This window comes from Heterodontus francisci, chromosome 2 (genome assembly GCF_036365525.1).
Source record: "Heterodontus francisci isolate sHetFra1 chromosome 2, sHetFra1.hap1, whole genome shotgun sequence".
NCBI classification, from domain to species: domain Eukaryota; kingdom Metazoa; phylum Chordata; class Chondrichthyes; order Heterodontiformes; family Heterodontidae; genus Heterodontus; species Heterodontus francisci.
In genome coordinates this window covers 71,716,349-71,739,001 of record NC_090372.1, presented here as the reverse complement: position 1 = coordinate 71,739,001, position 22,653 = coordinate 71,716,349, and the positions used below count along the sequence as shown (strand labels likewise).

At 44.0% G+C, this 22,653-nt stretch overlaps 1 protein-coding gene across 3 annotated transcripts in view; it reads right to left on the bottom strand.

The window, feature by feature from the left end:
• pde11al (phosphodiesterase 11a, like) overlaps window positions 1–22,653 on the bottom strand; it is a 401,215-nt gene that overhangs the window by 102,692 nt on the left and 275,870 nt on the right. For 2 of the 3 annotated variants that reach the window (XM_068058992.1, XM_068059001.1), the window contains 2 exons: window positions 10,436–10,543; window positions 5,302–5,411 (listed from right to left, as the gene is read on the bottom strand). In XM_068058992.1, the coding sequence (XP_067915093.1) occupies window positions 5,302–5,411; window positions 10,436–10,543 (218 nt within the window). Of the gene's footprint in view, window positions 1–5,301; window positions 5,412–10,435; window positions 10,544–18,579; window positions 18,667–22,653 lie in introns of all 3 variants that reach the window. The other variant, XM_068058983.1, reaches the window with a different exon arrangement.

Sequence of the window (22,653 nt, the reverse complement as noted above, 5' to 3'; positions counted from 1 at the left end):
ACATGTCTGTCACTGAAGCTAGTAGCTCTCCAAGCCAGGGTGAAGTAACTTAGGATAAGGTAAAAGCACTGTCTATGGAGGAGCTAAGGGAAATGGCTGAACAGTGTGGGATCACTGTACATGGCAAGGCTAGGAAGTCTGACCTCTTAAGACTAGTGGCCAACCATTTTTCCCTTGAATCTGAAGAAGCAGAAACAGGATTAGAAGTAGACGCCGACAGGGTATTGCTAGCAAAGATACAACTGGAACAAAGGAAACTTAAATTTGAGGAAAGAGAAAAAGTGAGAGACAGGAGAAAGAGAAAGAGAGACAGGAGAGAGAGAGAAAGAAGGAACATGAAGAAAAAGAGAGGAGAGAGAGAAAGCAAGAGAGGTGAGAGAGAAGAAAAGAGCCTTCCAGAAGAAATGAGGAGAGAGAGAGCAAAGGCGGCTTGAGTTAACTAGAGGGCAACAGAATAACCCCAGGGAAAGCTTGGCCAATATGGAGGAGCAATCAGGGCTGGGTACAAAATTGTTAAAGCTCGCCCAACTGATCCCAAAATTCATTGAGTGAGATGTGGAAGCACTTTTTGTGTCTTTTGAAAAACTGGCAAGGCAGTTAAAGTGGCCAGCTGAGTCTTGGGCTCTGCTGATACAGAGCAAAATAGTAGGAAAATGAAAATGAAACATGAGGTTTATTCCACGTTGCCAGATGAGAGTTCATCAGATTATGAACTGACAAAAAAATGCTATCCTTGGGGCATATGAGTTAGTACTGGAAGCCTATTGCCAAAAGTTTAGAACCCTCAAGAAGCAAGCTGATCAAACTTACCTGGAGTTTGAGAGAAATAAGTAGCTGGCCTTTGACCAGTGGCTGAGAGCTCTTAAAGTACAGCTCAGCTATAAAAATCTCAGAGAAGTAATTTTGTTAGAGGAATTGAAACACTCTCTCCCAGTCTCCATAAAGACACATGTAGAGGAACAAAAGGTTCACAGAGCCTGGCCGATGAGATTGCTCGCCCAGGAGAAAATCTTTCCTAATCACCCCCACAAATCCAAAAAGGACAAATGATGGGAAGGTGACAGAAGCCCAAGCAGTCCTGGGAGGGAAAGAAAGGCTGGAGACACAGGGGACCTCCTCCAGCCAGGAAGGGTTCAGTGAGTGGGCAAAAGTTTGGCAGATGGAGTATAATGTGGGAAAATGTGAACTTGTCCATTTTGGAAGGAAGAATAGAAAAGCAGTATATTATTTAAATGAAAAGAGACTGCAGAACTTTTCAGTACAGAGGGATCTGGGTGTTCTAGTACATGATTTACAAAAGGTTAATATGCAGGTATAGTAAGTGATTAGGAAGGCTAATAGAATGTTGTAATTTATTGCAAGGGGAATGAAATATAAAAGTAGGGACGTTTTGCTACAGTTGTACAGGCTGTTGGTGAGACCACGGGCTGAATTTTACCAAGTGCCCGATGTCGGATTCTGTGGTGGGGGAAGCCAGAAGAGCAGAGGCCCGCCACGGAGCTCGATGCCTGGAGGGCCTGGCCCAATCTTCCCGGTGGCAACAAGGCTCCGTGCCGGCCCTGCCGCCACTGGGCAATAGGGCCTGCATCTACATATTTAAATTAATAAAATGAATACATTAACATAAACCTACCTTCAATCTTCCGGGCCCACCGCGATCTTCGGAGCGGTGGCCGGCACTCCTGCACCTTCACTTCCCCATCTGGGGAAAATAGGCGTGACACTGGTGGGGGGAGTAAAGATTTTTAGTGCGGGGGGGTTGGGGGGACGGGGTCAAATAAACATAATGAATGTAGGAGATGGTGGGAAGGGGTGAACTTTAAACTTTGTACAGTCTGGGGGTGGGGGGAGAGGTCAGATTTCAAAGGTAAGTGTTTTGATTGGGCAGGGGAAAGGATAAATACTTAATGTAATTGTTATTGGGGGTGGGAAAGGGGCATTATAATTTTATTTGGTACATTTTGGGGGGGTGGGGGGGTGTTTAAAAATTTTAATTTGCCAGCAAGGCTGGCTGCCATTGCTGCATTGGATAGCCCACCCTTTCCACATGATTGGGAGGGCGGACTGCCCTGCCTATTTAAATGAGCCATTGTGCGGGAGATCAGGGTGGCTCTACAGCATGCAGCCTGTGCATGCAGGCCACCATTTCTTTCACCCGCCGCCTAGAGCAGCAGCGGGCTCTTAAAATCCAGCCTCACATCTGGAGTACTACGTACAATTTTGGTCTCCTTACTTAAGAAAGAATATAATTGTATTCGAAGCAGTTCAGAGAAGGTTTACTTGACTGATTCCTGGGATGAAGGGGTTATCTTATGAGGAAAGGTTGAGCAAGTTGGGACTGTATCCACTGGAGTTTAGAAGAATGAGAGATGATCTTCCTGAAACATATAAGATCCAGAGGGGTCTTGACAGGGTGGATGCTGAAAGGATGTTTCCCCTTATGAGAAAGACTAGAACTAGGGAACACAGTTTAAAAATAAGGGATCTCGCATTTAAGATGGCGATGAGGAGAATTTTTTCTTTCTTTCAGAGGGTTGTTAGTCTGTGGAACTCGCTTCCCCAGAGAGCAGTGGAGGCAGGGTTACTGAATATTTTTAATGCTGAGTTAGATTGTTTCTTGATTGACAAGGGAATCAAAGGTTATAGCTGGTAGACAGGAAAGAAGAGTTGAGGCCACAATAAGATCAGCCCTGATCTGATCAAATGGCGGAGCAGGCTCGAGGGGCCGAATGGCCTACTGCTGCTGCTATGTTCGTATGTATGTATATATATTCATATGTATAGCACCCATGACTGGGAGCAAGTGGTCTGACCAAAACCCTTGAAGTCAGAACCAAACCCTTCTCCATGTGCAGCACCACTCCCTGTAGACATCACCAACTTTAACCAACTCTGCAAACCACTAAGCACTTCTACAAACTCAAACAGAGCTAGTAAAAATTAATCAGCAATGAAGATGCAAGCTGTTAAATAGTGGGTGCCGAGCGCATATTCAGCTATGTGTGTTTAAGAGAGGATGTTAGCTGAATTGGCCAGAGCAAAAATGGCAGCGCTGGCATCAAATCAATGTTACACGCTTACTGACGTCAGAATCTCCCTACTCTGCATACTTTTAGCACATGCTCCTAAAGCCCGTGCTAATGCCCTCACCAAGATGGCAATGGGTGCAGGCCGCACCAGAAGTGTGTGCGTGTGGCATAGACACCATTTTGCTCCCAAATCGGTAGCAGTAGCACGGAAACTATGGGTGCAAAGGAGCCCAATTCTGCAGGCAAATACTTTGATCTTTGAGATCAAATGACCCAACATTACTTAGTAAAACAGAACTTCATTTTAACTCTGCTACCATCAGAATTTTAATTGATACAAATTGATCATATTCTTCATGCAAGACAGATAGATTTAATCTACATTATTTGGATTGAAATTAATTTATCACAATATTGATTTGAGACTATAGACCCTTGATTAAAATTTTCAAATGTGAAACCTTAGACATTTCAGTTAATTTCATGTGTTATTGCAAGAGAACATAGACCAATTATTGCTTTTTGGTGAACTGGGGTTTGACATCTTGTTCATTGGAAGGGAAGATTTTCATTTAATCACAATTTCTTATGCAGCATTGGGCAATAACTTGCTGTAGAAGTCAATCTCACAGTGTCTGCCATTAGTTTGACTTATTTATTTAGAGATACAGCACTGAAACAGGCCCTTCGGCCCACCGAGTCTGTGCCGACCAAGAACCACCCATTTATACTAACCCTACAGTAATCCCATATTCCCTACCACCTACCTACACTAGGGGCAATTTACAATGGCCAATTTACCTATCAACCTGCAAGTCTTTGGCGGTGGGAGGAAACCGGAGCATCCGGCGAAAACCCACGCGGTCACAGGGAGAACTTGCAAACTCCGCACAGGCAGTACCCAGAATTGAACCTGGGTCGCTGGAGCTGTGAGGCTGCGGTGCCAACCAATGCGCCACTGTGCCGCCCCTACCGTTCACCCTTGTTGGAATGTTCCTATACTGTACCTGAAGCCTCTCTTCCTTAATGATAACCCATTGTTCTGATAGAGCTGTTCCTGCCGGCCTTTGGTTTAATTCTACCCTTCTCATTGCTTTGAAATTAGCCCTCTTCCAATCTATACCACCTACCTTATTTTGTTCCTTTCTTTTATGCATTACCTTATGTTATGTTGATCACTGTTTAGGTTTTTACATTTTTTGCACAGCAAGTAGATGAAAGTGCAAGCTGATAACATTGCAGCAAGGGAAACTGGGCATCTGGGAGCTGAGTGAAGAGATAATCAACTGTCTATCTCCTTAACCAATCAGATTGAAGGATTGTGAAATTAACAGTACAAGGATTGAGAAAGAAATGTAAATTAGAATGGGTGAATTCAATGTCAAATCAGTTACACAAAGAGAAATAAAGGGAGGGAAAGAAAAATTATACTAATAGAGAGATAATGAGACAGATTTCCTTCAGAATTTTAAAACTTACATTTTTAAAATCTCCAAGAAAAATTAAAACCTGAGGAATGAAACTCCACATTTGTAATAGTTAGTTTTCAGTGCCAGAGAGGTTATTCATCAGTAATTAACATGGAATACATTGTTAAAGAGGTACTAAGTCCAGAAATGGGCAAGACGTAACTTTCTATGGCAAGTTTAGTTCGTAGCTGCCATGCAAACTCCGTGTCATTTCCATTCAATGAATTTCAATGGTGAGGCAGACAGCAAGATGCTAATGACACAGTGGCTCATCTCGGACAGCAAATTTTGGATTTCCACATTGGACCGCACATCCGCCCTCACCTGAAGCTGCTGGAGCATATGTGCATACATAACAGCAAGCGCCTTTAGTCTCACCATTATTTTCACAGCAAATTATGGGCCACTGTGTTCGTAGTAACATCTACTGATATAATAACATTTGCAACTTGAAACCAATCACCTATTTTAATATATAACAAATAATGAAAACATTGACAGGAGGTTTGTGTACGTGAAGGATTTTTCATATTTTAAAGGTAATATTTTGAGAAAAATGCATTTACAGAAGTTGCGACTGCCTCACCTTCCATGAAATGTTATTAGCCACTATATCTACTTTTACAATTACCTCTCATTATCCTGCTCTGGTGAAGCACAAATTGTAGCAACATGGTCTAAAATATATAATATTTGACATTAGAAAATATTTTTGTTTTACAGTTCTCCAAATGGTAAAGCATAGATTTAATTTGGTTATTTTCTTTCTTTAACATGAAGTATATATGACATATTTCACTCACTTTGCTTGGAAAGCATTGTTTGTTCCTCTGTGATCAAGGTCATGGCATAGACAACCCACCATCAAAGCTAAGATTTCGATATCAGACAGAATCTCCCGGAAACCAACAGTCTGAGGGAAAAATATTTGACCAAGAATTAATTTTTTGATCACGAGCCTATCTCCTGTGGTGTGTTCACAGTGAGTTGAAGGGCAGGGAATTTTATAAAATCTGGAGTATTATAGTATTGTCAGGCAAGCCCCCACCAGCCAAGGATGAGGAAAATTAATTTTGCCACATGAACACTGATTTTAAACTGCTGATGATGAAGAAAGAACTTGCTTTAAAAAAAATTGGAGACTTTGGCGAGAGACATTTGCATATCAACAGACAAGTACTTCAAAGGACAAAGAAGCTACTCCCGCTCCAATTTAATCCACAATGGACTTTGGATTACCAGATGTTGAAGTGTTCCAGGTTAACTACTAAGATGGCCGAATACACAAACACACGTGGAATTTGAGCTTCCAACAAGGAATTTGAAATCAGAAGGCTGTTAGCTCCTGGACAGAGAACACCTCTCTCCTGTCTGATCTCATCTCGCTCTCACCAGCTTCGGAAACCATTGAAGACATATGAGCCCCAAGAGAGAAAAGTCTCCTACAGTGAACAAGGTTTAAGAAGAATACTGGGCCCCAACGAAAAGCCAGGCTACCTACAATCAAGGACCCAACAGCGAGCTCGAAGCACAGTAAAAAAAAACCCTCTTCAGAGATTGTCTCAAACCTCTCCATTTTATTTTTCTTCTCTTTTCTGTCTCTATTTGCATGTGCGTATCGCGTGTGCATGCTAGCGTGGGTGTAGCGTGTATCCGTAGGCGTTAACCGAATTGGAGTTTAAGTTTAAGGTTTAATAAATTTCATTTTTCTTCTTTGAACCTAAAGAAAACCTGGTGTACTCATTTCTTTTCCTTATAATTGGAAAGTTGTAAACAAGGATTCACAAAGGGGGAGCTCAAAACACAGTGTGTTTAAAAATTAAACCCTGTTACAATAAGACCAGGTGAAGACAGTAAAAGACCCCTAGACACCTTTCTCACCTGGTCGTAACAATATGGTCAGTCTCATGACCAGCAGATTTCTCATCAACAGAAATATTATGGGCTTATTTACTTTTATTGGTATAAATCAGTAGTAAATGACTATGAGCTTGTGTTACTCTCAACAGAATGGCAATGGTGCTCAGTCTGAGCAGGCAAGCTAATTTGCATAACTTCACAGGTTCTACTGCAGACTTCAACAAGTGTTGGGTGGGTGGGAGTGAAAATTGGATTTATGTGAGGATGGTGTTCCTCTCTGCCACTTCATGACAGCATTCCCATAGGATCAGTATTGTAGCTTCAAGATGGGTACTAAGTTTCTGGCTGAGGCCTGTTGCTGTGACAGCAACTAATGTCACTGGACGTGTGGACTTTATACTACATGTTACTTGCAGGTATCCTTGCAGCAGATAGCACAGCAACAGGTTCACCTTTGACAATACATAACAGCAATAGCTGACAAATTCAATGGTTCTCAAACTTTTGGGGGGTTTAACCATACCAAATTACTCTTCGGTGTAAGATACTGACCAATTTATATCCGCAGAAAAGTTCTCTTTTTCTCTTTCACTCCTCCACTGATTTTCCTCATAACTATATTGTTTTGGAAATCCACAAGCACCAATTTCAATGGTGGACCTGCCCACCAATGCCCTCCAACACTAGCCCCTATCAGAAGCCACAAAGATTACTTGCCACTTTTCAGGCCTTGATGCAGGCTGGTATAGGCTGTTTTATTTTGAGAGGAGTTGTGAATGGAGCTGAACACTGGAAGAGTCAGCCCTATTCCTGGCGTTATGATCAACAGAAGGTCATTGATGCAGGTACCAAAGATGGTTGGGTTGAATAATTCTTGCAGCGTTGGTCTGTGGCTGTAATGACTTTCCTCTGACAATCACAAGCCTTTTCCTTTATGTCAGGTGTGACTCAATCTTAGGTCTGCTGAGGCTCTATAGCACGATTCTCAGTCAAATATTACCTTAATTTTAATCACATAAGTGCCAGGCAACAATTATGAGCAAAATCGATAGAAGAGTGAAAGAGACGATATAGGGCTGAATTTTGCCAGCCCCTCAATGCAATGGGTCGCGGCTGGGGGAGGCCCGTAACATTCTGCAGGGAGAGGCCCGCCTCGCCCCCTGACAACAAGGAGAGCCCACCACATAGTACCAGTGGCGAGGGGACCTTGGTGCGCACCTCCCACCCCCCCAACCACTAAATGTATAAATTAACAATAATAAGATATAAATTAACTCACCTGCAGGCGGCTGACGTCCCATACCAATTTTCCGGCTGCCAAACGCAGCTTGCGCGCCTTCGGAATTCCGTACAGAGTTCTGAGGCGAGAACCTGGTGGGGAGTGGGGGAGTAATAAAACTTTCAGAGGTGGAGGGGTGCAGGAGCGGGGAAAACATTTTTTCTTGGCTGTGGGGATGGCAGGAAGGGGTTGAAGGGCAAAAAGCGCAAAGTTTGGGGTGAAAGGTCGGGATTGTCGAAAATGTTTTTTTGTGGGAGGGGAAGAGGGAAATAAATTTATTGTTTTATCATTGGGGAGAGGAAGTAGCGCTTTTATGTTCAATTTAATGTTTTTATTGAAATTTAAAGTGCTGGTCCCTTTAAAATTTTACACCAGCTGTCAGGGCTTGAAACCCTTTAAAAATGGCGCCTGCGAGTTGTGTTGGCGGGGATGCAGTGGCCGCTCCCTCTACATCATCGGGGGCAGCCGCTCCACCCCCTCTATTTAAATCAGCCCCTATGCGTAATATTGCGGGGGCTGTGTGGCAGCCCTTCCATGTCGGAAGGCCGCCGCTCTCACAGCCGCCGTCGCAGAGCGCAGTGTATTAATAAAATCCAGCCCCTAATTTCTTTGCTGATATAAATTGGCCAGTATCTTATACTGAAGAGTAATATGGTGGGGTTAAACCCTGAAATGTTTGAACACTATTGAATTTGATTGTTATTGCCATCTTCAACACAAAAAGGCCCAACCTCCTTTCGACTTTCAATGGCGTAACCATCACAGAGTTCCCCATCATCAACACTTTGGGAACCACCTTGCAACAAGGAGAGAAAGAGTTCTTTGCCATGATTAACTCACCTACTAATCCCCTCCCCCCACCCCACTGTCGAAGCCTCTCCATATATAGACAGCCCGTCAGGAGTTTGGTGCAATATTCACCACTTGCTTGGATGGGTACAGCCATAGCAAAACTCAAGAAGCTTGACACCTTCCAGACCTGAGCTAGTCATTTAATTTAAGTACTGACACTAAAGTGAATATCCATCTGCTCCATCACAGACACACAATTCCTGCTTAGCATATGTCAACTCCACGACCATTATAACTGCGAAGGACAGGAGCAGCAGTATCAAGGGAACACCAGCACCTTAAATTCCTCTCCAAGTAACACAATAATCTCAATTAGACATATATCACTGTTGCTTCATTATTTCTGGATCAGTACCCTAGAATTCCTTACCTCATATTTTTCTTCTCCTACCCATTGCCTGTGCCAGACAATGCCTGTGAAGGGAGCAGAGTGGTTACATTTCCCAGCTTTGCACTGAGAAGGTAAGGGTAACACAGAAACAGGAATGTAGCTGCAGGCCTGAGCGGCTACATCAATCCATTCCACTGGATGGCACCAGCCAGAAGGCCCCGTGGTCCTGGCTCCCCTTCAGACCTTCCATTGCAAGGAGGATCCCGGGGCAGGCCCTACTGTCAGTTTTTTGGGACACCAGGTAATTAAGTTCCTCATGGACAAATGCTGCAGAAAGTGAGACAGAAAGGCTTGTAAAGTATCCTCCTGCCTAGTTTTAATAACACAGGTCTAATTATGCCCAATCCAGATTTTCTGGATATCCCATGTGGGAGTGACGGGAGTGGGGTTTAGTCCCAAATTTCTCTGCACTGTACCTGCAAACTTAACACTTCCCAGGCATAGCAAAATGGATAATAACCTTTGAATGTCATATGACGCTATCAAGCATTCCCTGGCTAACAAAGCCAAAGGTTATTCTAGGATAGTATAATCCAGGATAGCTCTTAAACTACAGCTCACTGTAAAAGTTAATCAACACTCAAACAGAATTTCATCACATAACAATATAATATATTCATGCAGTTAGAAGCATAGAAGTTTACAATATACTTAAGAATTTACCATGTTGAAACGATATATTTAGCATCAAGATGAGAGCAGCATAATGATATAGACATAAGGATAAATGAGTATATGATAGCATTTGACATGATGGCTATGTTTTACCCCACGTTACTGGAGAATATTACATGTAAGCAAACGTATAAAACTCGATAACCAGAATTTTGAAAATTGGGAGGAGGAACTGCATTTGAATTGAAACTGTCTGTCACATGGACCAGTAGTCCTAGGTTAGCCATCACAAGTTACAATAAGACGTATGATATAATTAATGTAATGCAGAGACTAAATATTAGAGAAAAGAAGTAGCTGGAGATGGATGATGAAAAGAGGTGGTTTGGTTACAGGAACAGAAAATAAATAATGTTAATAGTAAGTGAGAAAAACACTAATAAAGTAGAACATAACTGTTACACAATTGGCATTGATAGTCATTTTTATAAATTTTACCAAAATATGTCATTTGTAATTTGATATCCAATTATGTGGAGTTTGTTTTAGTCTAAATGGTGAAGCCGCTTTATCTCCATAGCATCAATAATCTATTTAGCACACCACGTTATTAGCTGTCTTACACCAGCAACAGAAAATAATCTAGGCCATGGAATTCAAAATTTCTAAATACTAAAACAGTTAGCAATTATAATTCAGCTAGTTAATTAAGAGCTCCTTATGGAAATGAAATCATCCCATTTATCAAATTGTCCCTATTCAACAAAACCCATCAGTACTTATTTAAACACATTGGAATCAAATGGAGCCTGAGAAAATAAAGGAATTTCCCTCTTAATCATATCTTCATTAACTAGCGTCATCTACTTTATGCTGTGATTTACACTCATAGTCTTAATGTCTGTTTAACAGGATCTGCCAAACAGATCTACCGACTTACTGTAATCATTACAAACATGCATTGAGCGACATTAAATGCATGACGCCAGTTGTGGTAAGGAACCGTTCTGTAATTTTTTCTCACGGTGAGCAGCCAGCGGCACAGAACCTGCAACATCACAGAATTTTATGTGCATTAATTAATTCTGATGACAATTAATATATAGCCATGACAAATTTGCTTTTCTCTTTAAGAATTGATATAGAGTACAGTATGTAGCCTGGAGTGAAATCCTGAGTTTTGTTTACAGGTGCAGTAAGAATCTTTATTTCATGAATCACTTGGATTTTTAGTAAGGAGTAGGTATTCCATTTCTGATCAATAGTACTGTTTACACAGTAGTTAATAGCTTACAATTATATGGAAATGCTCTTTAGTTTGTGGAATATTCATGAAGTAAAATAATCAGGTTAAAATCTTTATTAAATTGGTAGGCAGAGAATTTAATGTGGACATGTTAAATGTTTTCAAATGCTAATATCGCATGTGTGGAAAGATTATCATTACATATGGAAGAGAAAAGAACGTGGCCCTGATTTTAAGTGGGGGTTGAGAATGGAGCATGTGATGACGGAAGTGGGCCATGAGCCTGCAACTTTGGGAGAATGTGAAAGCCTGGCCGCTTCATTTACATAGGGCTTCTAGGTTTTCTGGCCAAGTGGCATGTCTGCCAGTGCCCCACCCACTCTCATGATGCAATATCCAGTGGGATTCTCAGCCACTATTAAAAACCCAGTGCACCTCTTTAACAGAGGGTGCATTCAGTAAAGCTTCAAATCTGACTAATTGTAAATTACCGGTTGAAAGGTGCTATGAGCCAACAGTTGTGCCTTCTCTGCTCCCACACTGGCAGAAGCCAAATTGTCCCACTTTGATCTTCAGCTACTTCATGTGGTATGTTGGAGGGAGCAGTTGTACTCCTTGATAGCATAGCAGTAAAGGAAAGAGAGATTGAGATATTTATTGTGCAGAACTCAATGCCTTTGATGACTTGTTCTCATGGGGGACCGCAAGGATCAGTACTTGGGCCTCAGCTATTTACAATCTATATTAATGACTTAGATGAGGGGACTGAGTGTAACATATCCAAATTTGCTGACAATACAAAGTTAGGTGAGAAAATAAGGGGTGAGAAGAATGCAAAGAGACTGCAGAGGGATTATAAAGGAAAAAGAAAAGACTTGCATTTATATAATGCCTTTCACAACCACTGGACTTCTCAAAGTGCTCTACAGCTAATGAAGTACTTTTGAAGTGTAGTCACTGTTGTCATGTAGGAAATGCAGCTGATTTGTGCACAAACAGCAATGTGGTAGGGGCCAGATCATCTGTTTTTGGAGCGTTGACTGAGGGATCAATTGTTTATTGTCACTGATGCCCATTGTCCTCTTATTAAAAAATTGTTAAATTTTTTTAAAATGCTCAACATTGACTGCAAAGTCACAACCCACAATGCAGTGACAGAAAGACAACTGTTGCAGCTGTATTCTTATCATAGCTTCTTTACAGCCAGCACACTGAACATTGTCGATCTGATCCCGCCAGGGTTGTCCTAGCAATGTTCCCGACCTCTGTGTTTCTCCAACAGTTCAAATAATATCAGAGTCTTAATTGTGTTATAGGACCACAATTTACATATATTCACATGCTGCCTGCCTCTCCATAGAATGATATTCTTAGGACGAGATAGTCACTGGGAACGTGCCAGGTTGGGGGCGGGATTGTTGTTTCCGCTATTTTAACCCCTCACCAGACTGTTTTCTGTCTGTTGAAGGGAGTAAGCAGGTTAAAATTGAGGCCATTAAATTTATACAGTGGCTTTCACAGTGGTTCATGGCCAATCAAGTACTTTAAAAGTGCATTCACTATTGTAGTGTAGGGAAATGCAGCAGTTAATTTATGAACAGCAAGGTTCCACAAACAGCAATTAGATAAATGAACAGGTAATCTGGCCCTGATATTTACGGTGTGGGAGTGGGTGGCTCAAAGCAGCCAAAGAGCGCATTAAAGCCAGGGAGATGGAGGGCTTGCCGAATTTAATGGCAGGACCTCATTAACATTTTATTATTCCATTTCCCGCCTGGCAGCTAACCAAATTGACAGGCCAGTTGCTGGATGGGAAAACCAGAGGCAAGAGGCCACAGCCGGGGACCCTTGGGAACAGACCCTAGCAATCGGGATCACTGGTCAGGCTGTGGACCAGGGCTTGTGGGGGGAGGTCACCAATCATGGCGGGGGCTCGAGAGAGAGAGAGAGGCTGCGATCGGTGGAGGGGAGGCTACAGGCTTCCTTTAGCAGCCAGGTGGAGCACTCCTACTCCTCCTGGACTGCATGGAGAGTTATAAAAAGCATTTACCTTCTTGAGCCAGCAGTTCCCACCTCCACTTTGCTATAGAGTTTCCTACGCCCTGAGAAACCCAGCCTGCAGCAGTTATATTTAAATAAGGTTCCCAATTGCACCACTGGAGCTTGATTTAAATATGCATGACTCACCATCCACTGCAGTAAAAATGGCAACATTCAATCATTAAAGGTAACTTTGATTAACATATGAAGTACTGTGACTTTCTTTGACTGTCTGCTGTCCAGTTTCACAAATCACTGGAACATCTGTATCCCTACCATTATGAGCGTGCTATTGGTTGCGTGCTGATCAAAGGGCCAAAATTGATTTTTACTCCCACATCTTAAAGACAGCACCGCAAACAATGTAGCATTCCGCAGTACTGCACTGTAGTATCAATTTGCATTAGGTGTTATTATTAAGTCTCTAGAGTAGGACTTAAACCCACGACCTTCTGACTCAAAGTGAGCCAAGGCTGAGACATCTTCACTCATGTAGAAAAGAATCATGATAATAGCTTGCAAACGATCTGTAAGTCACTCCTAATATTGCCAATTGCTAACATAAGAGCAGAACAAATAGGAGCAGGAGTAGGCCATTCAGCCCCTCAAGCCTGCCCCGCCATTCAATAAGATCATGGCTGATCTGTCCCAGGCTTCAACTCCTCTTTCGGGCCTGCTCCGCATAACCCTCGACTCCTCGAGATTTCAAAAATCTATCTACCTCCACCTTAAATACATTTAGTGATCCAGCCTCCACAACTCTCTGAGGCAGAGTATTCCAGAGATTCACCAACCTCTGAGAAAAGAAATTCCTTTGCATCGCAGTTTTAAATGTCTGACCCCTTATTCTGTAACTATGTCCCCTAGTTCAAGATTCCCCCACCAGTGGAAAGTTATTCTCAACATCGACCCTGTCAAGCCCCATTAGAATCTTACATGTTAATATAAGATCACCTCTCATTCTTCTAAACTCCAATGAGTAAAGGCCTAACCTGTTTAGCCGTTCTTAATAAGACAACCCCTTCATCCCAGGAATCAGCCTAGTGAACGTTTTCTGAACTGCCTCCAATGCAAGTATATCCTTCCTTAAATATGGGGACTAAAACTGTACGCAGTACTCCAGGTGTGGCCTCACCAACACCCTGCACAGTTGTAACAAGACTTCCCTATTTTTAAACTCTAACCCCCTAGCAAAAAAGGCCAAAATTCCATTTGCCTTCTTAATTACTTGCTGCACCTGCATGCTAACATTTTGTGTTTTATGTACAAGGATACCCAGATCCCTCTGTACTGCAGTATTTTGTAGCCTTTCTCCATCTAAATAATAATCTGCCTTTTTATTTATCCTACCAAAGTGGATAACCTCACACTTTCTCACATCGAACTCCATCTGCCAAGCTTTTGCCCACTCACTTAACCTATCTATATCCCTTTGCAGATTCTTTGTATCCTCATCACAACATGCCTTCCCTCCTATTTTTGTATCATCAGCAAATTTGGATACACCACACTCTGGCCCTTCCTCCAAGTCATTAATATCTTCTTCTTTTGGGCCTCCACTAGTTACGGCTTTCCAACCTGAAAAAGAGCTATTGATCCCAACTCTCAGCCTTCTGTGTGTTAGCTAATCCTCAATCCATGCCAACACATTACCCCTAATACCCTGAGCTCTTATTTTGTGTAATAACCTTTTATGTGGCACTTTATTGAACGCCTACTGAAAATCTAAATACACTACATCTACCAGTTCCCCTTTATCCACTCTGCTTGTTATATCCTCAAAGAACTCCAACAAATTTGTCAAACATGATTTCCCTTTCATAAAACTATGTTGACTCTGTTTGATTGCATTATGTTTTTCTAAATGTCCTGCAATTTCTTCCTTAATAATGGACTCTAGCATTTTCCCAATGACAGATGTTAAGCTAACAGGTCTATAGTTTCCTGCTTTCTGTCTCTCTCCTTTCTCCTCACATTAGTGGTTTTCCAATCCACTGGTACCCTACCGGAATCCAGTGAGTTTTGGTATATTACGATCAATGCCTCCACTATCTCTGCAGCCACTTCTTTTAAAACCCTTGGATGCAGGCCATCAGGTCCTGGCGACTTGTCTGCCTTTAGCCCCATCAGCTTGTCAAGCACCTTTTCCCTCGTGATAGAGATTGTTACAAGTTCCTCCCTCCCATTTACACCTTGCTCATCTATTATTGTTGGGATGTTTAGAGAGTCCTCCACCATGAAGACTGATGCAAAATATTGGTTTAAATTATCTGCCATTTCCCTGTTCCCTGTTATTAATTTCCCAGTCTCATCCCCTAAGGGTCCCACACTTACTTTAGCTACTCTCTTCATTTTTAAAAACCCATAGAAGCTCTTACTGTTTGTTTTTATATTTCTTGCCAATTTACTCTCATAATCAATTTTCTCCCTCTTTATTAGTTTTTTAGTCATCCGCTGCTGGTTTCTAAAAAATTCCCAATCCTCTGGCCTACCACTAGCTTTCGCCGCATTGTACGTCTTTGTTTTTGATTTGATACTCTCCTTAACTTCCTTTGTTATCCACGGGTGGTTCATCATTCTCATCGAGTCCTTCCTTCTGACCGGAATAAATTTTTGCTGAGTGTTATGAAATATCTGCTTAAAAGTCTGCATCTGCTCATCTACTGACTTTCCCTTTAGTCTATCTTCCCAGCCCACTTTAGATAACTCTTTCTTCATACCTCTGTAATTGCTCTTGTTTGAGTTGAAGACACTAGTTTGAGACCTGATTTTCTCACCCTCAAACTGAATTTGAAATCCTACCATGTTATGATTGCTTCCCCCTAAAGGATCCTTAACTACGAGATCTCTTATTAATCCTACCTCATTACACATTACCCAATCTAAAATAGCCTGTTCCCTGGTAGGTTCTGCAATGTATTGTTCTAAGAAACAATCCCTGATGCACTTTACAAATTTGTCTTCCATGTTACCCTTGCCAATTTGATTTGTCTGGTCTATATGCAGATTAAACATCAGCTGTTTGGTTTGTCACCTTAATAATGTCAGAGGAAGACTAATGTAACAGTGATTTAGAGATGTAACAAAAAGTTGGTATAATTTCATTAGCAAAGAGATTCATCAGACCTCAACTAAAGATAAAGTGACCTGAAGTATTCTATGAAGAAAATAGTGGCACATTGGGCATGCAAAACAGAAAGATCTCAGCCAAAAGGATCATGTATCTTAGCATTTGGTGGGATTGGATTTGTATTTGGAATTTGGAGCCATATTAATGTTGTGATTATGATAGGGATTGACATGTGTCCAGTTAATTGACATGGGAAAGTTAGTTACTTGGGAAAGGCTATTTTAGACCTGCTGTTGTTGTTCCACTACCCTAGAGAACCAGATACCAGAACTAATGTTCATGAGCCAAGCGCAGCAGTAGCATGAGATATGTGAAGAAACAAAGACAGTTTAATAGTATCAGTTATGTTCCTCACAGGTACCTAAAATGCACCAGAAACAACATAAGTCACTGACAGAGTTATGTCTACATATATAGAAAGCAAATCACTTCTGACAGCATTGGACTTAAGAGTCCCTCTTGAACTCATTACTGAGGTTTAAGATTGTCTGTTTATTCATGACCTGGAATTCTGTCCAGTACAACTTACAGAAGAAATATCACACTGGGAGATGAAGAAAGGAAGAGCTGATAGCATCTCCCACCTTCCTATCATTTACCCACTAACCTAAGAGCATTTTTATGAGAATGGAACTCAGTGGCAAACCAATGCAGTATCTACGGATAGTTAACAGGAACTGCGTTGTGATTGATAAGTAATGCTATTTTTGCAAAAAATGCTCAAAGTAGAATTCTGCTCAACAGCCAGGGAATGTTTTCATAAAAATACTGCACACAAATAGCACTCATCACTAAATTTGTTTGGAAATGACAATTTGCAGTTAAATTGCAGAAAGTGCATTTTACAGAACTGCCAAAGCTTAGTAAATAGGATGCTCGGTATTTACCTTTTGACTCTTTACATAAAACCCGATTTTGTGTTCCTCACAAAATCTGTATCGGGAAGCTATCAGCTTAAAGCTGGTCAGCAATATGGTGAACTCACTGGGCTGAGTCTTGTGCTCTGTCTAAGGCGAGTTCAGTGGTGTGGGGAGAATTGCTGCTGAGCCGGCCACCCTGAAACCCAGCACCGTACCCGAGTGTTCCAATTATGTCAGAGTCAGGGAAGTACCCTGGTGGTGTTGATGCCTCAACGCCAGGGCAACCTAATTTAAATTGGTGAAATGCTGTTTAGCATTGATTTTAATGTAATTATTTCCAATTTAATGAATGGTCTGTAATTTTGTGGCTGACTTGCGGCACTCACGTGCCTTCAGTTTTGCAACTGTCAAAAGCTGGCAGCACTGAGGCAAGAGGCCTCAGTGCCATGAAAGGAAAGGCACCCCAACCATTGCAGCATAGGGGAAGTGGGGGGGTACCGTGGCCATTGCCACTATGCTGATTTAGGGTGAGGGGGCTGTGTGTATCGGTAGGCTCTGCAAGGGAGTTCAGTTTATCGGGGGCTCGGCAAGGGAGTAGGCTGTATGTATCGGGGAGCTCTGCAAGGATCTAGGTTGTGTGTACTGGGAGGCCATTAGAGGGTATCATATATGATGCTGTAATGTGTGTGATGTCTCATACAGCTGGAAAAGATGGTCGACCAACAGGAACCTTTAGTCTGGAGGTACATCAGGCATCCAGACGAGCACAGATTGACCAGCATAGTTGACTAGGCAGGCTCATTTCTGTGTCTGAAGCAGTCCAAAGGCCCCAGGGCATCTGCGAAGGGTCTCGTACACTCTGTGTTTTTAGATCCCTTTGGCGTGTTGAGGTGCCTCTGACGAATGCGGGCCCAAGAGGCAGCTGCACATGACCCTGAAGCTGCATGACGGGAACAGCAGCAGCCAGTCAGGCCAAGAAGGGCCCAAGTACACCAGAGAGTCTACAGGACTCTACCTCCAGATGTCTGAGCGACGCATTCAGCGAAGACTACGGCTCTCCAGGGAGGCCGTCACAAACTTATGCGGCCTTCTGCAGGACGATTTGCAAACCTATGGGATTTTGAGGGGGTCGCCCTATGTCACTGGCCCTGAAGATTACAGTGGCACTAAACCTTTACACATCGGGATCTTTCCACGGATCCACTGGGGACATGTGTGGGGACTCCCAGGCTGCAGCACACCACTGCATCAAGGAGGTGACCAATGGCCTGTTCAAGAGGGTAAGGGACTATGTGTGTTACTGTACTGACCCTGGCAGTCAGGCCGAGCAGACCTTCGGTTTCAGGGCCATAGCTGGATTCCCACAGGTGCAAGGTGTAATAGATAGCACACATGTGGCCATCAAGGCTCCCACAGACCAGACAGCTGCCTTCATCAACAGGAAGGGCTTCCATTCAATAAACGTTTAACTGGTCTGCGACCACCAAAAGCATTCCCTGCAGGTGTGTGCCCACTTCCCGGGAAGCAGCCACAATACCTATATACATCAACAGTCCCAGGTGCCTCAGCTTTCGAAACCCCCATTCACCTTCAGGGATGGATTCTCAAAGACAAGGGCTACCTATTAAAGGCATTGGGCTGGATTTTACAGGCCCCCCGATGTCAGGGGTCTTGGCAGGGGGGACCCGGAAAATGGCTCCGGGAGAGGCCCACCAAGTGGCAGCTCCCCCCCACCAGCCCCCCCACCGCCACCAGCGGCTGAATCAAAATTTAATTATGTTCATTTAAGTAATGAATTAAATACTTACCCGCTCCCGCCGTCGGTCCCAGTGCGATATTCGTGCCGGCGGCGAGCACTCCCGCGCCTTCTCCATCCGGAGATCCGAAGTGGGACACTAGGGGGGAGGGGGGAGCAGGTAAGTATTTCAGTGCGGGGTTGGCGGGGAGCAGGGTCAAAGCAATCTGATTGGTGGAGGGGATGGGGGGAAGGGACTGAAGTGAAAAGTTCATGAACATTGTGAGGGGGTGAGGGTTTGTTAGGAACACAAGGTAACTATTTTGGAGGGTGAGAGGGAAAAGAATGAACTAAATGACTATTGGGGGGGAGGGTGTGAGAGGGTATAGAAATATTTCTTTATTTTTTTACATTCAATCAACATGCCTATTTCTTTAAAAATTTAAATTGAACGTAAGGGCTGGAAGCTCTTTAAAAATGGCGTCGCGCCTGCGCAGTGGCAGCAGACGCCGTTGCAGGGTCCGGACCTCCTGCTCTCTCCAGGTCATCAGGGGCGGGGCGCAATCCGCCCTGGCCATCTAAATGAGCCACCGCATTTAATATCGCAGCTGCTCTACAGAGTAAAGCCTACATGTGTGGGCCGCCATTTTTTACAGCCGCCACCGTAATTGGCATAAAGTTCAGCCCATGGTTTCTGACGCCTGCGAGGAAGCCTCGCACTGCAGTGGAGCAGGGATACAACAATTGTCACAGCTCCACTCCAGAGACCATCAAGCAGGCCATTGGGCTGCTGACAATGAGGTTCTGCTGCCTTGATTGATCTGGTGGAGCTTTGCAGTATTCCCCAGTGAGTATTTCGCATATTGCGGTGGTCTGCTGTGCTCTGCACAATGTAACAATGCAGAGGGGAGAGGCCTTACAAGAGGAAGATATGCCTGAGCAACAATCATCCTCCAATGAAGAGGACAGGGAGGAGAGGCAGGGCTAAGCAGCTATGTAAGATGATAACACGGCGATGGAGACATGGTGCGAAATGCACAAAGGAAGCAAGAGACAACCTCAGAATCATCCACTTCAGCCACCCTGATGTCCACTCAATAAAAATGCAATAAAGACTTGACCTTCATGCATATAGTCTTCTGCCTCCTTTCCATCTGTGTTACTTGAATGTCAACCAGCTGCATTGTGTGCTAGTGCCCACGGAAGAGCATATGTTGATTAGGTCTTCAGTCACATTGCCATGATAATGAGGGCCACGGTCATTTTGGCACTGCACTAAGGGGTATGGTGGGATTCAGAAGCTCACAATTAACGCAGGGTGGAACACTGTTTTCACACAATGATGGCTAATGATTGGCACAAAAGAGCATTTAATTAAATTGGACATAACATATTCGCGTCACCGGTGATTTTCTTAATACGCTTGCGGGTGCTCCTACATGGTGTGACCCCTGCGCTAGCAGCTGTGCTGGAGGCAGGCTGCTGACCAGGCTGCCCCTTGGCCTGAGATGACATCAGCAACCATCCTCTGGGTGCCTGAGGCCTAGACAGTCCCAGCTGCCGAAGGGGTTCCTGCACAGGTGCAGGACTCTCCTCAAGTGTCATGGAGCTGGAGCTGGGGTCATTGGCGGAGAGACTGAGGAGCCAGTGTCCACACTTGCAGTGCCCTAATGGCTCACCCCAGATGTTGAGGGTAGCCTCTCCTCCTCCCTTTCAAGGCTCACTTGAACCTCCTTGCTCACCAGAGAAGAATGAGGAGCAGGAGAAATCTCTAGGCTCCTGTCCCTTTTCTCGCCTTGTCACTGCTCAATTGAGCTCATGGCCAAGGCAAGAGTTTGCAGGTCCTGGCACATCTGTGGAATCTGGCACTCCATGAGGATCACCAACCTCTCGATGGAGGAAGCCCTGTGCTCACATGCCTGGGACATGGCAGCAGTCATCACATCAATGGACTCCTCCATCATCCGCTCATGGCTGTGCACAGCCTCCGACATCTCTGCCAGATGTTGCCTTACTTCTCCCAGCAACTCCTGTTTTCCCTGTGGTGTTGACAACAGAAGCTCATCACCAGCCTGGGGCTCAGCATGGGTCTGGTCAACCACAGTCCTCCAACCGTCGGAGGCCTCAGCTGTCTCAGCCTCAGGCAGTTTCCCAGGCACGTGTGCAGTGCTCTCACCAGCTTGTGACCCTGATTCTAAAGCCGAGCGGTTTCCCACCGAGGTGAAAGTATCTGCACTGGTGGAAGGTGCAGAAGAGTCATGGGATGGTGCATTCTCTGAGTGGTCCTCCTCCTCAATGTTTGAGGGTGTCCCTCTGCGGCTGCAGTCTCCTGCGAACGCCAACCTGCAAGATACAACAAAAACATGTGTGGGTTAAGCTGCACATATACCATTATGGACAACATGCCAGAGGTAGCTCTCCATCAATAATTAGTTTTTCGCTCAGCAGCAATCATCACTCTCTTGCACAGGGACTTCGGTCTCCCCGTCTGATATAGCGCATCTGCCTTGGCTCCTCTGTAGTTCTAAGGCCTCTTCTTCAACCTGGCTGAGAGGACATATGTCTGGGACACTGCCACCAGTCCTGACGGCCTCCATCCTGTTATGGGCCCTCTTCTCCTGCAAGAGGAAGAATGTTACAATATTAAATTGGCAGACGTTTCAACATGAATGTTCTGCTAACATGGGCCCCAAATGGGGAATATGATGTATTTCATCGTGACTCACGCTGTCATAGGATTTATTGGAGCTAAGCTATGAACGAGGGTAGCTTCTTTCACAGATGCCATGATGATGTTATAACCTCGTGTCTTTGGGATGGCACTGGCACTCTCACCATGTCAAACACCCTGTAGTGACATCCAAATCCTAGAAAGAAACTTTGGAATGTAGCACTTACCTTGGCTTCTCAGAAGGTCATTGATGCTCTTCCTGCATTACACCCAGTTGTGTCAGGTGACCCCATGGCTGCCTACCTCCTCTACAATCTCTGTCCAGGCTTTCTTGGTCAGGCGGGAGGGCATCTCGTAGCCATTGCTGGGGAAGAGAACCTCCCATCTTTCTCTTGCAGCCTGGAGGAGAATCAGCAAGGAGGCATTACCGAAGGATGGTAACACCCTTGCTCTGACCTCTGACATCTTCTCCAGTCTTCCTAGATGGGGATTATTGTTGAACTTGACAGTGATGTGAATTTCTAAACATTTCATCTCGATGAACTTCTGTGGATTGCAAGGAAGGAGTGAATCCAGGGCTGGCAGGCTTTTAAAAATGGTACCGGCACCTGATCTGATGTCAGCTGACGCCATGATTGGCATCTCATCTGCCACCCCCACCATATGATTGGGGTGACCACTGCCTCTATTATGTTAAATGGCTGCCTGCCGTGTAATTGCAGCGGCAGGGCCGCACATTTGACACGTGGGACCGGCGTCATGTCCCGGCGACAGGATCATTAAATTCAGCCCACTGTGTGCAATTTTGCAATGTCAGATTATTTGTTTAATTAACTTGAACAGTTAGCAGAGGCTCCCTCCAGCTCAGCTTCGGCCTTGTGTCAGCAACTAGCCTTAGCAGAGCAGGTGGAAAATCTTATTAGTAGCTCAAATTTAAAGGGATGTGTCCACTTCAATTTCAAAGCATTTGCAATGTCTGGGGGCAGGGAAAAAAAGCAAAGACGTGCCGGACAGAAACTCAGTGAGACGAAACCAAAAGGTAGGTGTGAAACAGAGTCTCTGCTTAGGTGACTGGACAGCGCAGCACCTGACCTTGTTTGACAGCTGGAAAAGTGAATGTGCTCCCACTCGTCTGCTCCTTCTATCCTATGTCGACAAGCACTTAAACCTCAACCTCAGATAACTGCTCTTCACTAATTGAATACAAATTAATGCTAGTTAAGTCTTCTTCTGCACTGTGGCTTTACATGCAGTAAGAACTCAGCTAACGGTGCTGGACATTATTTCACATGGGCTCATTCCAACCAAAAGAGAAAACATTGGCTCCGATATTCATGGGGAGGCGGGAAGGGAGTGGGGGAAACCTGGAAATTCAGGAAGGTAGAGGTCCTGCTGAATTTGCCAGCAGGACCTCATTATCATTTTTTACCCTGTTTCCTGCCTGGCAGCTGGCCGGATTAAGAGGCTGGATGGTTG